Genomic DNA, 16,072 nt, shown 5'->3' with positions numbered 1-16,072 from the left:
ATATAGACAAGGGCATGTCCTCCACTACGCTTCCTGAAGTTGATGACTGGCTCATTCATTTTACTTAAAGGGAGAGATTGTTACTGTACCAGATTCTCTATCTCTTCCCTGTACTCCATCTCATCATTGTTTGAGATCTGACCCAGTAGTGGTGTCATCAGCAAACTTGAAAATGGAGTTGAATGGAGCAGTATGAACAGTCATAAGTATATAAGGAGTATTTTAAGGGAGTATTTTAAGGGACTGAGGACACTACCTTGCAGGGCACCAATGTGGAGGATAATCATGGAAGTGATGTTATTACCTATCCTTACTGATTGCAGTCCATGGGTTAGGAAGGGGAGGATCTGGTCAGAGAAGAGCAGAACCCTGTTTGGAGAGGTTTTGTAGGCATAATGGTGTTGCAGGCTGAGCTGTAGTCAATAGGAGTCAGACACAAGGGTCTTCAGTAAAGTCTCAACAGCTGCTTCTTTGCCTTATATCTACCATCCTACATTAATTCCCCAACTTGGTCAGGACCCTTCTACAATGCCATCCTATTTCTTGGCCTTTGTTTTCTGGTTTTAAACTCTTATACCATTATCCACGACCTTGATCTTTAACTCTTCCCCCCACCTCCCTCCCCCCTCATTGGTACGTCAGGATGCTTTTTTTAAAAAATAGTGCTTGTTCCTGAGATACTTAAGTCACAATAGGATTCTGGCAATGAAAGTACCTAAATATAGTGTACGATGCAGTACTTACATTCTAAATTGGAATTAAAACGAACATTGTAGCAGGAGCAAGGTGTAATGGCAGGCAAGATTACACTTAGTCTTTGATTGCCTATTTAATTGGTAATAGCTAAGGGTATGCTTGTAAAGAGAGATGTTGTCCTGCAAAGGAAGAGATTTCCAACTGGAGGTTAAAGAGCTGGACACCAGGTTAGTTGTCAAACCAAATTAGTCATTGAAGTCAAATTGCTCTTATCCTAAAGGCTGCAAAACCTGGGAGGGACAATATTGTTTTTTTGCAGCAAAGTCAGTCAAATCTTTAGCAGAATTCTTGCTAAATGATATTTTGTACAATGTTTGCTATACTGGTGAAATAAGGCATTAGAAGACCATGTTGGCTAAATGAGTTGTAGAATGAGCACTTTGATTTCATCTGTATCTCACTAATTTGAATGTGTGACCTTCTAAGCAAATTGAAAACTAAAACTGTCACACCGACTTGGTAGTCAATTCAGAGATTAGAGAACATACATCAGGAAAGTACATGTCCTCAAGAGTGCCTTCACTGTTCAATTTAGCCATCAGAATAAATCTTTGCAAAGCTCTTTTCTATTGCTCCCAAGTTACATCAGCTTCATTTAGACCTCGCCTGCAGTTGGGTCTTTAGACGAGCTGAAAGACTTGTAGCACCTTAAACATGCCAGTTGAAAGAGATCTAAAACAGCAACAGACCAGCAGGAACAGAGCTTTCATCTGTGGGGAGTTACAGCTGATGTGACAATTGAAGTACTGGGAAAAATAGCATATTCAGGGCCTCTGCTCTATTGTCCAAAGTGGATTGATTCCAGCTAGAATAGTAGGGGTGAGGCCAGATCAGTTATGCAGGGCTATATCATGCACTAAGAATACTTGGGATTGGTACCATGGGGAATTGAAGTGGTACCATGGGGAATTGAAGTATCAAAACAGCACCTCCAGAAAGTGGGTCTGCCAAGAATAGTGTTTCTCCAAATCCAACTAATATATGCTGTAATCATTCACAAATACCTCAGCCCCATTTATTATGGGTACTTTTACTGTGCAGAAGGACTTGCTACTGAATGCCAATTCTTCAATTCAGTTAGCAGCAGGAGAAACAGATCAGTGATAATGTTAAATGGAAAATGTCAAGGCCATATCTAGAGCAACTGCATTGCTAGGAAAGATCACCACTGCATACTCCACCAAGTCATTTGAGGCAGCAGCCCTTTGGTTCAAGTCTTGTTCATCTACTTTATCCATCTGAGGACAGTAGTCCAACACGATAGTTAACCTATGGCAAGTGGCAAGTGTAAACAAAGAATTTCAAATATCCCACCAGGTCTACATTCAAGGTGCATTTCAAAACTTTGAAGCTCTTGTAGACAGCACTTTCCCTGTGTGTGTGATGTGGGAAAGTACAGATATGACCACACTTGTAGAAATTCAACCCCACACTGGAAGTGTCAAAACAACTTCATACACAAAATGAATTCAATTATCTTTATTAATATTTAAACCAGTGACTTGCTCAGCATTTCAGAAGTGTCATTGAGCAGGCTGGTCAATAAATAATAAATACTCAGTGCATAATAAATTAAGAAATGAATATGTCCAGCCACAAAATGTGGTGCAACCTGTTTGAATTTTCAGTTCTGCTCAAAGAACCAAAAAGTTATATCCTAAACCAATAGCACAAGCTGCATTAAAAAAAAAAAGTGTCCTTACAACTTGCAAAGTCCAGCTATTCTTAATACTTCGATTTCACTTGCTTCACTCTTTCCTTTTGCTCATGGGAGCTGCAACACATCACCCTGCTCTGTTGCAACATAAAGATCCATTTCTCCTTGTAATGCAAAAATATTGAAGTTCCTCAGGCAGCTGCTGCATCTCAGGTACACGCCCCTTTAAACGTCAGTCCAATAAAGCAGGAATGTAAAACGCATCTGTCTGGTACCGGCCCAGCACACCAGTCGAAATACAAGTTCCTCGTACCGTCTGACAGATGGTTACTTTGGATCAGTTCCAAAATTGAAGGAAGCCATGGCCAAGCTTCATGGTCCAATCTTTTAATTAAATCTTTGTTGCACCATATTCAATGCGTATTCCATTCTAGTACGAAGTTCTTGGGAGCACCCAGACATTAGAAGTGTTGAGAGCTTGAATGTAGCAGAAACTCTGTCTTCATTGATATAAGTAAGCAGGTACTCCTCATCATGGTTGCAAATAATGATTTTTGTATGATCATGATAAAAATTTACCTGTGATAAAAGTATATGTCAGGTTACTTAATGATTCTTCATGACAGCAGATTGCTGTGTTTTGATGAAAAATATAGATACTGGAGATGCTAACTAATCTAGTTAATTCTCACCTGGAATGTGCCATCACTGAAGAGCATCATTAAAGCACGGTCAGATTTTAACCACTGAAGGAGACACAGTCTGGGCTTCTGAGCATCTGTTGAGCTGGGCAAATCTCCACCCTGTAAAATAAAGATCCAAGGCTGCTCAAAATCTGTTTACAAATGCCAAGAGGCTGGATTCAACCATTTACTAGCAAGCACAGGATGTTAAGAGTTTAAAATTAAGAAATGGCTCTTATATTAAAAAATTATAAAGATCTAGGTAAAGGCTTAGAAGCAAAACAACACAAGGATTCTTACCTCCATTAGATTTTCTTCCATATAGTGTGCAAAGTACTTCAGAATGGTCACTTGACTAATGAACTTTTCAGGCACATCTAGTGCTGAAAAGATAGAACATTGGCCCAGCTCTGCATAGTACTGGATAGTTCTGAGGGGAAAATATATGCTTCAGGTTAGCACCTAAAAATATACACCAATCAATTTTAGATTCAAAGATAAAAGCAAAATACTGTAGATGCTGAAATCAAAAAATGCTGAAAATCTCAGCAGGTCTGACAACATAGAGAATAGAGCCAACATTGTGTCTAACCGACCCTGTGTCAGAGCTTTGTTTGAGCTCTGATGAAAGGTCATCCAAACTCAAAGTTGCTCTAGACTCTCCACAAATATAAGGGCAGCACAGTGGTTAGCACTGCTGCTTCACAGCTCCAGGGTCCCGGGTTCGATTCCCGGCTCGGGTCACTGTCTGTGTGGAGTTTGCACATTCTCCTCGTGTCTGCGTGGGTTTCCTCCGGGTGCTCCGGTTTCCTCCCACAGTCCAAAGATGTGCGGGTTAGGTTGATTGGCCAGGTTAAAAATTGCCCCTTAGAGTCCTGAGATGCGTAGGTTAGAGGGATTAGCAGGTAAAATATGTGGGGGTAGGGCCTGGGTGGGATTGTGGTCGGTGCAGACTCGATGGGCCGAATGGCCTCCTTCTGCACTGTAGGGTTTCTATGATGATTTCTTTCTATGAAATGTTGTCAGACCTGCTGAGATTTTCCAGCATTGTTTGTTTTAGATTCAAAGGCAGTTGAAGCATTCCTAGCCATACTTACTTTTTATCTGCCAACAGACTCATGTGAGTTCCATTGTTGAAGAGGACTCCAACTGTGTGATCAGACAACTGATACCCAAATCCATATTTATTCGAATAATCCACCCACTTGGTGACCCACTGGAAGGAGAAGCTTAACTGCTGTTTTGGCAGACAGTCTCCTGAAAAAGAAACAAGACTGACTTGTTTAAAATGGTCAAGATAAATAGGGGGTTAACTTCCAATCTTCAACTCAAATCTTATGTTGTATTCAATTAATAGTTCTTACCTTCTGGCATATTTTCTAGGCAGCCCTTTAGTACTCTAGCAACTGTATCAGCAACACTTCCCATGGTACTATCTTCAAGAGCTGGAAGAGAAAGCAGGCATCATGTTAATTTGTACATCAAATCCATAAACAGCTTAGACTTCCAAATGAAGTTTGTATTATAAATTAATGTTAGTGGTCAATTCCAATCTTGTACTTACATTCACTACTACTGCTGCAACTTCCCAAAGTGCCTCTCACTATCATCTTAATGGAGTCTCCAATTTGCTGTTCATCATCCTTCATTGGTGAGGTGGCCTCTGGTTTGACATGGACGGTCAGTGACTTGCTAGACAACGTTGACTCCTGTTAAAAGAAATGTCAATTTTAGCAAGGTCCTAGGTTTATGCACTGATGGATATAAAGTTTCAACATAAAATTTACATTCACAGCAGTCAATGTTGCGATCAACCTACCTCAGCTAATCGGCTTTTGATGCTCAATTGGTCATTTAATGACATTTTCTTCAAATCGTTCTTCAGCTTATATATTTCATCATAATCATCTTTTCCTAGTTTATCTGTACAAAAAGAAAAAAATTGTTAACTGTAGCAAATAATTTGTTTGAGCAAACATGGTTTCTATTCTGCCTTTGCCATAGCCAATTCTGCATATTGCCATAATGTATACTTACTGTGATTGTCCAAAAACTTGGCTTTATCCTTCTTCCCACCGAATATTGCTGCAGCTGCCTTTTTGAAGAAGTTCTTGGCAGGGCTGGACAGATGAAAGTCTGGTGCATAATGACAGCAGGTCTGTGACAATCTCTCAGGTGTAAATCCCTGCAATAGAAGGCTAGAGTTCAGATTTGTGCATATGGTATTGTGGGGATGGGAAGAAAGAAGGGGGGGTAAAGTAGTTAAATTAAGAATTCTTGCAATACAAACCTGAGTGAAAAAGTCATAATGCAGGATGTCATCTAAACTTGGTCGATCCTCTGGATTTTTTGCAAGCATGTTGGCTATCAATTGTTTGGCAGACAGCGACAGTGTTGATGGCATTGAATATCTTGCTTCTCTTATACATTTGTAGGTTTCTTTTAGGTTGGTTGTCTCAAATGGAGGCCGCCCCAACAGCATTGTGTACCTGTAATGAATACAATTTAATGAGTTAGTGTCTTTATAGTGAAGCCCCAATGGCAAGTTGATAAAGGATTGTGCTGGGATTAGTTTTCATCTTTAGACCTAGAGCAGAACCTCAATTCAAAAGAAATTTGGATTTATAATTGGATAATGAGGCTGCTCACATCTGATACTGAAGATGAGAATTTACCCCAATTGAGGAGAATGCAGACAGAAGTGCAATACTTACATTACGCAGCCCAATGCCCAGATATCAGATTCACAGCCATGCCCTTGCTTGTTGAGAACTTCAGGAGACAAATAATTTGGCGTGCCACAGATAGTCCTGTGAAGACAATGTTGATATCAGCACTGCTATTTCATAACTCTCCAAAATTTTTTAATATTTGGATATATTTCAATTCCTTACCTGCTCCGTTGCTCCACTGGTTCCAATTTAGCCGCTAACCCAAAGTCCCCTATTTTCAATTCCATAGACTCATTGATGAAGAAGTTACCTGCAATTACAAATCATAGCTCTGCTTAGCAACTGGAAAATACTATTCTACTCCCCCGGTTCAAGATCAGAGGCACACCATTTGGTCTTTATCATTGTTTAATTCTATATATTGTAAAATAGAGAGAATTGCAAAGCAACGTATAAAAAAGTGTCATACCTAATTTGAGGTCTCTGTGCAAGATTTCTTGTTCATGTAGACACTTCAGTCCTGATACTATCTGCCGGAGATAGTATCGCACTTCTGGTTCTGTCAGCACCTTCCTAGCTTTCAGTACGTGAGCCATTGACTATAAATAAAAAAAAGAAAACAATGAAGCATTGTGCATTTTTAAAAAAGTGTTGGTAAATATTGCACATTAGGATCCATAAGAGAAAGGATGAATACTTACTCTTCTGCTGCAGTGTTCCAAAAGGATGTAAATATTCTCTTTATCTTCAAAGTGATGGTAGAAGTGAACGATGTGTTTATGGTGAAGCGTTCGGTGCAGCTCAATCTCTCGATCAATCTGTTTTCATTGAAAAAATATCAAAATTAGGCTCGTGTTGCACCCAGGAACACTTGAAATTTGGTATTATGGCTTTTTCAGTTCAAGAAACCTGCAGCATTACACCAGATACTCACTTTCTCCCTCTGATGGGGCTTGGCCACTCTGGTGTGCGGGATGATCTTTGCAGCAAAGACACGGTTAGTAGTCAGGTCGGTCATCTCGTAGCATTTGGCAAAACCACCCTAAGAAAACAAAATCATAGGAGCTCAAGTTAATTTTAATACGCATCCACATGAACATAGCATTTTTCAACCCAAGAGTTAATGTTTTAAATTACAAATAAATACTAGTTCGAGCACTGAACGTGCGGTGCCTATCGATAGATTATTCCCAAGTCTTTGAGATGCTGATCCATTGCGGGCTGGTAAACACACAACTCAATGTCAGCTTACCATTCCAGAGACATCAGCTCAAACCTTTCGCAAGGATTCCTTCAACTGATTGAACCATGTTTACAAATACTGCAAGATAGCCAAGTGCGCCCACTGCCTTTATTTTCCCCTGTCCCAATGCAGTCGCTTCTTTTTTTTACCTTTCCCAACACTTTTCCTCTGCAGTAACATTTGCCGGTGGCGGGGTCGGTTATAATCCGGGACATCTCCGTGCTGGAGTAGGTCAACTCTTCCTGTCTCTTGGTGAAGCGGTGCTCGGTGGACTTGCCGAGAGGCTGCTCGCACATCTTGGAGTTTTGCTGGTAAGTGATAGTCCTCAGTATTTCCATATCCCGCTGTGCTCAGCTATCCCGCCGCGATCTCCGCACTCAGTGACTGCCCGCTCGCTTCCCGCTGCCTTTTATACCCTCCCTCCGTGGCGTCACAATGCAATCGTTGCACGCGCCGGTTCGCTCATTCGGATTGGTTGAAGGGTTGTCAATCATCCCCTGTGCCTTGCCCCCCTCAATCTGATTGGATCAAACGTGCCGCTTTCAGACGGAGTATCAACCCCCAGGGCTCCCTTTCTAACAGCAAATGTCACCAACATGCACCATCTGGATCACAACATGTTAGAAGCAGCACTGAATAGTGCATTTATCATATGGACATGAAATTATCTGCAAGATTCTCCCTCTCTGGCGCACAATTAATTTGCAGTTGCAAAAAAATAGGGGTGCGTGTAAGAGGGGTTGTTGCTGCATTTTCCAAGAGCAACCCGTCTGTAGTCCAGTCAGTCTCATTGCAACTTTATCAATCATCTCACAGTCGTTATTGTTTCCATTTGCCTCTACCCCAGTATTATATCCCAACATGTTGCTGCTAACTGCTTTATATATATATATATATAAAAGCACGACATGCAGATTCATATCAGAGCGTTGTAGTCTATCGGTTACATTGCTGGAACATACTTTTGCCCATCTGCCCTTATCAAACTGCCATTTAGAGATATTGTATATTTCCATAACCGCTTGTTTACGACATGGCAAGCACGCTTTCATTCGATGCTATATGTTTTTATATTCAGAAAAATAAGGCTAGATAAACTCTCGGCTTTACTATAAATGCATTAATTCAACGGAGGATGCAGTTTTGGGTTTTACAATAAATGAATCCATTCAAGGCTAAATAAATCACAGGTTTTACTATATATCCATTCATTGTGAGATTCGTCCTTGCTTTACCTTGACGTTAACTAAGAAGCCGGCTCGCCATCTATTCGTTTTCGAGGAACTTTTTAAATGTTTTAGACACAGATTGAATAACATGCAATATAGCAAACGGTGCACATTCAGAACTGTGTCGATTTCCATTTTGATCAATGTTATTCATAATTTACATGGTCATTTTTTTCGTGCAGTGTTCATTTTGAGGTCTGTATTTTAACTTTTGAACGGATTTACTCCATAGCTTAGCCTTCGTAAATTCCCCTTTCGCAATTTGTGAGGCGTTTGGATTTTAAGCATCTTGGTGGTGAAATAGATGTGTGTCTGTTAGGCAGAAACAAATCACAGAAACCAGGAAGTGGACTGATACTTCTTGAAATGAATATGAATTTTCGATGTGGTTCAGAGGGGATGAATCGTTGTGCAGAGCGACACCAAATGCCCCGTCACGTAAACTACATCAACACTCACACTGACTCTGCTGTGCTGGCATGATGTGGAGATGCCGGCGTTGGACTGGGGTAAACACAGTAAGAAGTTTAACAACACCCTGAAGAAGGGGCTCAGAGCCTCGAAAGCTTGTGTGGCTTTTGCTACCAAATAAACCTGTTGGACTTTAACCTGGTGTTGTTAAACTTCTTACTGTGCTGGCATTTCCCACAGGGATGGATCAACGTTTGTTTAGCTCCACCTATTGGAACCAATGAGAAACTGAACTATAACAAAAAACAGCCTTAACATTGCACTTAGAAAAGCAAAATGTGATTACAGTAAGTCAACATGGTTTTACAAAGGAGAATCAAGCTACACAAACTTATTGTTTTATTTATGTGTCACAAGTAGGCTTACATTAACACTGCAATGAAGTTACTATGAAATTCCCCTAGTTGCCACATTCCAGCATCTGTTTGGGTCGGTGCACCTAACCAACACATCTTTCAGACCGTGGGAGGAAACGGAGCACCCGGAGGAAACCCATGCAGACACAGGGAGAACATGCAGACTCTGCACAAACAGTAACCCAAGCCAGGAATCGAACCACAGGTCCCTAGCACTATGAAGCAGCAGTGCTAACCACTGTGCCACCCTTAATTGGAATTGTTTGAGGATGTAACTAATAAGATAGATAATGGCAAACTAGTAGATGTAGTGGACTCTCATTTCCAAAAGGCATTCAATCAGGACCGGACAGGGTATTCCCATAGACCTTGAGGGGTAGCACAGTGGTTAGCACTGCTGCTTCACAGCTCCAGGGTCCCGGGTTCGATTCCCGGCTCGGGTCACTGTCTGTGTGGAGTTTGCACATTCTCCTCGTGTCTGCGTGGGTTTCCTCCGGGTGCTCCGGTTTCCTCCCACAGTCCAAAGATGTGCGAGTTAGGTTGATTGGCCAGGTTAAAAATTGCCCCTTAGAGTTCTGAGATGCGTAGATTAGCGGGTAAATATGCGGGTGTAGGGCCTGGGTGGGATTGTGGTCGGTGCAGACTCGATGGGCCGAATGGCCTCCTTCTGCACTGTAGGGTTTCTATGGTTTCTATGGAAGCTAGTGTTGAACTTGCAGGGGCCCTGGCAGACATATTTAAAATGTCAGTATTCACGGGGGAGGTGCCGGATGACTGGAGGGTGGCTCATGTTGTTCCGTTGTTTAAAAAAGGTTCCAAAAGAAATCCGGGAAATTATAGGCCAGTAAGTTTGACGTCGGTGGTGGGCAAGTTATTGGAAGGTGTGATAAGGGATAGGATCTACAAATATTTGGATAGACAGGGACTTATTAGGGAGAGTCAACATGGCTTTGTGCGTGGTAGGTCATGTTTGACCAATCTATTAAGAGTTTTTCGAGGAGGTTACCAGGAAAGTGGATGAAGGGAAGGCGGTGGATGTTGTCTACCTGGATTTCAGCAAGGCCTTTGACAAGGTCCCTCATGGGAGGTTAGTTAGGAAGGTTCAGTCGCTAGGTATACATGGGGAGGTAGTAAATTGGATTAGACACTGGCTCAATGGAAGAAGCCAGAGAGCGGTTGTGGAGGATTGCTTCTCTGAGTGGAGGCCTGTGACTAGTGGTGTGCCGCAGGGATCGGTGTTGGGTCCATTGTTGTTTGTCATCTATATCAATGATCTGGATGATAATGTGGTAAATTGGATCAGCAAGTTTGCTGATGATACAAAGATTGGAGGTGTAGTGGACAGTGAGGAAGGTTTTCAAAGCTTGCAGAGGGATTTGGACCAACTAGAAAAATGGGCTGAAAAATGGCAAATGGAATTTAACACAGACAAGTGTGAGGTATTGCACATTGGAAGGACAAATCAAAGTAGAACGTACAGGGTAAATGGTAGGACTCTGAAGAGTGCAGTTGAACAGAGGGATCTGGGAATACAGGTACAGAATTCCCTAAAAGTGACGTCACAGGTGGATAGGGTCGTAAAGAGTGCCTTTGGGACATTGGCCTTTATAAATCGGAGTATCGAGTCTAAAAGTTGGAGTGTTATGGTAAGGTTATATAAGGCATTGGTGAGGCCGAATTTGGAGTATTGTGTACAGTTTTGGTCACCTAGTTACAGGAAGGATGTGAATAAGGTTGAAAGAGTGCAGAGAAGGTTCACAAGGATGTTGCCGGGACTTGAGAAGCTGAGTTACAGAGAGAGATTGAATAGGTTGGGACTTTATTCCCTGGAGCGTAGAAGATTGAAGGGAGATTTGATAGAGGTGTATAAGATTTTGATGGGTATAGATAGAGTGAATGCAAGCAGGCTTTTTCCACTGAGGCTCGGGGAGAAAAGAACCAGAGGGCATGGGTTAAGGGTGAAAGGAGAAAAGTTTAAAGGGAATATTAGGGGGGGCTTCTTCACGCAGAGACTGGTGGGAGTGTGGAATGAGCTGCCGGATAAAGTGGTAAATTTAAGAAAAGCCTGGACGGGTTCATGGATGAGAGGGGTGTGGAGGGATATGGTCCAAGTGCAGGTCAGTGGGACCAGGCAAAAAATGGTTCGGCACAGACAAGAAGGGCCAAAAGGCTTGTTTCTGAGCTGTAATTTTCTATGGTTCTATGGTTCTAAGGTATAACACAAGATAAAGGCTCATGGAGTTGGGGATGATAGATTAGCATAAATAAAAGATGGTAGTTATGAGGTGGAGATGCTGGGCTTGGACCGGGGTGGGCACAGTAAGAAATCTCATAACACTAGGTTAAAGTCCAACAGGTTTACTTGGAATCATGAGCTTTCAGAGCGCTGCTCCTTCATCAGACGAGTCTCCTATTGGACTTTAACCGGGTCTTGTGAGACTTCTTAATGAATAAAAGATTAACAGGAGAGAGGCAGTGGTATTGTCGTTGGACTGGTAATTCAGGGTAATGCTCTGGGGGCCCAGGTTCGAATCCCACCATGGCAGATGGTAAAATTTGAATTCAATAAAAATCTGGAATTAGAAGTTTAATGATGACCATGAAATCATTGTAAATTGTTGTAAAAACCCATTTAGTTCATTAATGTCCTTTAGGGAAGGAAATCTGTCATCTTTACCTAGTCTGGCCTACATGTCACGCCAGACCCACAGCAATGTGGTTGACTCTTAAATGCCCTCAGGGATGGGCAATAAATGCTGGCACAGCCAGCGATGCCCACATCCAGTGAACAAATAAAAAACACAGATGAAAAACAGAGAATAGGGATAGATAAGTTAGTGACTTTAGAGGAGTACTGCAAGGATCATTGCTGTGGCTTCAGCTATTTACGGGCAGCACAGTAGCACAGTGGTTAGCACTGCTGCTTCACAGTGCCAGGGACCTGGGTTTGATTCCTGGTTTAGGTCTCACTGTGGAGTTTGCGTATCCTCCGTGTCTGTGTGGGTTTCCTCCGAGTGCTCCAGTTTCTTCCCACAGTCCAAAGATGTTCGGGTTAGGTGGATTGGCCATGCTAAATTGCCCCTTAGTGTCAAGGGGATTAGCTTAGGGTAAATACTTGGGGTTATGGAGATAGGGCCTAGGTGGGATTGTGGTCGGTGCAGATTCGATGGGCCGAATGGCCTCCTTCTGCACTGTAGGGATTCTATGATTTACAGATTATATATTATTGACTTAGATGAAGAAATAGTGAATAATGTATCTTATGTTTTCTAATGTAACACAGCTAAGGTGTGAAGAGGGGTGAAGCTGTGAAGGGGACACAAAGAGGCTGCAGAATGATGTGGACAGCTGAAGGGAGTGGGCCATGAGGTGGCAGATAGTGTGGGGAAGTGTGAGATTATTCACCCTCGCTGTAAGAATACGAGAGCAGAATATTTTTTAAAAAGGTGTGAAACTTGTACATGTTCATAGAGGCTTGGGTGGTACAAGTAATGCAGAACATTAGCATGCAGATACAGCAAGCAATTGGGAAAGCCTATTACAAGGGGTTTGAAGTGCAAGAATAAACAAGTCCTGCTACAGATTTGATAGAGTTATTCAAAATCATGAGGAGTCTTGACAGACTGGGTGTGAACAACCTTTCTGTAGGACTGAGTTTAATTTATTATAGTACTGTTATGACTTAGCTGTCATATCCTTAAGTATATCAGTTAAAATAGTATTCTATATGTAACATCACCACAAAAGCATGCTGGATGAATGTTAGCTACAGTTCTCTACAATGGCAAGACGTGATGAAGGAGCAGCACTCCAAAAGCTCGTGCTACCAAATAAACCTGTTGGACTTTAACCTGGTGTTGTGAGACTTCTTACTGTGCCTACCCCAGTCCAATGCCGGCATCTCCACATCAAGAAGTGATGGAAAGGGCCAATTCAGACAAAGTAAAGATCATTTTTTAAAAAGTTGTGAGAATGTCAATGGCCCCAAGGAGGCTGTTATACTTTTAACCACCAATGACTGTAAACATGTCTAGCCAAATAGCTGTGAAACGGGCCTCGTTAAGTGGTGATTGTTTGTGAATAAACAGCAACAAAGCACAAATCTGGAGCTTCCGGAATGACGATGCCCTAAACCAGGCTCAAGGTATCATCATGAAAGGGCAGTTAGGTAATGACTGACCAGTCAGCTGTACAGAAATGGGGGTGATCTAATATGACACAGAGCCAAGCTGGGAACAGTGTATAAAGTAAGGGTTTGTGTAGGAGGGAGACCAGAACGAACTTCAAGAAAAGCTTTTATTCCACGTGCATGAGGGAGAGCTGAACTCGGGCCTGAAATCTCAGGTTGCCTGTGAGTCTTCTCTGCCCCTGGTATATTTGGTACAGGTTAATATATTGTTCCGAGTCACAAAGGTTTACATTCGCATATTAATTCCTTGAGTTGGATACAAAATGGCTCTTTTAATCTCGTTATGCAGACTGCATTGTTCAGTACAACTTTGTTAATCAGTTTCTTGGGCAGTTCCGTTTACCTGATTATAATGTCAAAGCCGTTGTATTTGCCCAACTGACTTGCACTGATGTGTTAATCATTACCTCCCTCTGCTAGATGATGGTGTTTTATGGAAGACTATACCATCCCTAGACTATATGGAGCCTGGCTGACTTAATGTCGGTTCTCTTATTGTCGTGATAAGTCGAGCGATCCCCCGCACATCAGAAGTTGATAGCATGCGTTAATCATTACCTGTTGGCAGAACAGGCCTCTGGCTGCCTGCATTAACCCTTCCCTCTGGTGAGGTCTGGCCCTCTGGGCTTGCTCTATGTAGCCCTGCATGTATTATACTGAAATTAAATAACATATGAACGGACATATAAATTAAAATATAAAGGACACGATCCCTGATATTTCCCTACAACAGTTTGTAAGATACTAAGTGTGCAACATCATCAAGAGTAGACAAAGACGAACTTCACCCAAGAGACAAGGCACTCAGAGAACCGAGATTGATGAGGATCAGTGTTCTATTCTATTGGCTGCTGAACACCAACCTTTACTAAGCATCACAATTTGGTGCTTATTGTGCCGGAGTGTGGCAACTAGGGGAATTTCACAGTAACTTCATTGCAGTGTTAATGTAAGCCTTACGTGTGACTAATAAATAAACTTTAACTTTTAACTGAATGTGATAAGCATTTCATTTGCACTAATCCTTAAGTGGTTACACATGGTGCAGTCCTTTCAACCATAATGGCAACAAGTTAACACATTTCCACTCCATCTGACGAAGGAGCAGCGCTCCGAAAGCTTATGGTATGTGCTACCAAATAAACCTGTTGGACTTTAACCTGGTGTTGTGAGACTTCTTACAGTGTTCCCCCAGTCCAACGCCGGCATCTCCACATCAACAAGTTAGTGGCCATGGCATCTGTTAAGAGGGTGAAATGTGATTGCACTCATGGATGCACTCATGCCAGTGTAATAGCAGCTTAACAAGGTAGCTCTCAGATCAAAAACAATTGTCAGTGTTAGTGCAGGACTGCCTCAAGATGGAGTAACATCCAGAAAGCTCCCTAATCCAACTCTCCTGCAAGATTATTGCAAAGGCTGCATCCTGATTCTGGGCCCCAATTTGCCATCGGACATCAGTATTTGTTAAACAATTTGTTAACAGTGATCTGTTAAATAACAACATAGATATAAAGCTGTGAATTACATGAGCATTGTCCTCACAGGGAGCGGTTCAGCAGCATGATTATTGAGAAACACTCATAACCCTGCATTCATCTGAAGCCTGCCAAGTTTATGTCCTGAATTGCTTTGGCATCTGGGAGATTGGTGACCCAGACAGTATTGACACAACAGTCAATGATAACTTATTCCCTTCATAGGTCCTGCTTAGTGCTCAGTTCGTGCATGGGGAGAGTAGGAACTAATAAAGGAATAACATTCAGTCTTAAAAGAGGAGACAAGAAAATGCTGCAGGAAGGCATGAAAGGCTATGGTGCTTGACGATGAATACTGCTTGTCCCAAAACCTCACAATCATAAAATAAATGCCATGACAAATACTTAGAATGTTTCTAAGTTTCTAAGTATTTGCGTGGCAGCATGGTGGCACGGTGGTTAGCACTGCTGCTTCACAGCTCCAGGGACCTGGGTTCGATTCCCGGCTTGGGTCACTGTCTGTGTGGAGTTTGCCCATTCTCCTCGTGTCTGCGTGGGTTTCCTCCGGGTGCTCTGGTTTCCTCCCACAGTCCAAAGAAGTGCGGGTTAGGTTGATTGGCCATGCTAAAATTGCCCCTTAGTGTCCTGGGATGTGTAGATTAGAGGGATTAGCGGGTAAAATATGTAGGGATATGGGGGTAGGGCCTGGGTGGGATTGTGGTCGGTGCAGACTCGATGGGCCGAATGGCCTCTTTCTGTACTGTAGGGTTTCTATGATTTCTATGATTTACCCTGGCACAGTGCACCAGATTATTCATTCATTTCCCGCACTGCAGGGCAGTCCTTTGCTTCTGGTAACAGGTGCTTATCTCCCTGGAGAATTATTTCCAGGCCGGCCTAGGCAGATGGGAGGCCCTCCAATTCTACCCCTTGGAAAGGGGTCCTCCCGTCTTTCCTGGATGGCCTGCAGGAGAATCCCTAGGGGGGACCTTGCTGATCTGTGGAGTCAAGTGTTTGGTGTGTGTGAATGACATGGTGATACAGGAGTTCACAACGTACCAGACCTGCAATGAGTGAATCTCTGTGTGGGTGCTGTTTAAAACTGGTGCCAGGGTCTTTGTACCCATCAAGTAATGCTGGAGCGGACAAATCCCTGCCCGCCCCACCACGAGGTTCGACAAGGTCCTCATTGATGTATAACTAATGAGCAGAAAAGCAGAAAATCAGGTGGATAAATCCTGTCCGCCACTCGGCAGAATCACACCAACTTTCCAGCACGCTAGTTCTCCAGAATGGAAAATTCCACCCATTGACATTATCACCTGTGATTATTGCTGA

The 16,072-nt window shown here is 42.5% G+C and overlaps 1 protein-coding gene across 1 annotated transcript; it reads right to left on the bottom strand.

Annotated features, from left to right (window-relative positions):
* Positions 1-2,220: 2,220 nt before the first annotated feature.
* On the bottom strand, positions 2,221-7,394 carry plk2b (polo-like kinase 2b (Drosophila)). Its single transcript, XM_078218837.1, has 15 exons — positions 7,161-7,394; positions 6,703-6,810; positions 6,470-6,586; positions 6,238-6,367; positions 5,991-6,078; positions 5,811-5,906; positions 5,387-5,585; positions 5,134-5,281; positions 4,916-5,019; positions 4,661-4,805; positions 4,461-4,541; positions 4,194-4,353; positions 3,397-3,526; positions 3,106-3,216; positions 2,221-2,992 (listed from the first exon to the last, which is right to left on the bottom strand). Exons 1-15 carry the CDS (start codon positions 7,347-7,349, stop codon positions 2,801-2,803), a joined length of 1,998 nt encoding a protein of 665 aa, XP_078074963.1. The 5' UTR covers positions 7,350-7,394; the 3' UTR covers positions 2,221-2,800.
* Positions 7,395-16,072: the final 8,678 nt, after the last annotated feature.

The sequence above is a fragment of the Mustelus asterias genome, chromosome 1 (genome assembly GCF_964213995.1).
Source record: "Mustelus asterias chromosome 1, sMusAst1.hap1.1, whole genome shotgun sequence".
In the NCBI taxonomy this organism is placed as follows: Eukaryota; Metazoa; Chordata; class Chondrichthyes; order Carcharhiniformes; family Triakidae; genus Mustelus; species Mustelus asterias.
Note: the sequence above shows the minus strand (reverse complement) of the source record. Positions and strands in the feature narration are given on the sequence as shown.

Coding starts and splice junctions, on each gene's coding strand:
- plk2b (XM_078218837.1), bottom strand. CDS start 7,349: ATGGAAATACTGAGGACTATCACTTACCAGCAAAACTCCAAGATGTGC. Junction 6,811..7,160: donor GAGGAAAAGTGTTGGGAAAG/GTAAAAAAAAGA, acceptor TTGTTTTCTTAG/GGTGGTTTTGCCAAATGCTA. Junction 4,542..4,660: donor TTGCAGCAGTAGTAGTGAAT/GTAAGTACAAGA, acceptor TTTCTCTTCCAG/CTCTTGAAGATAGTACCATG.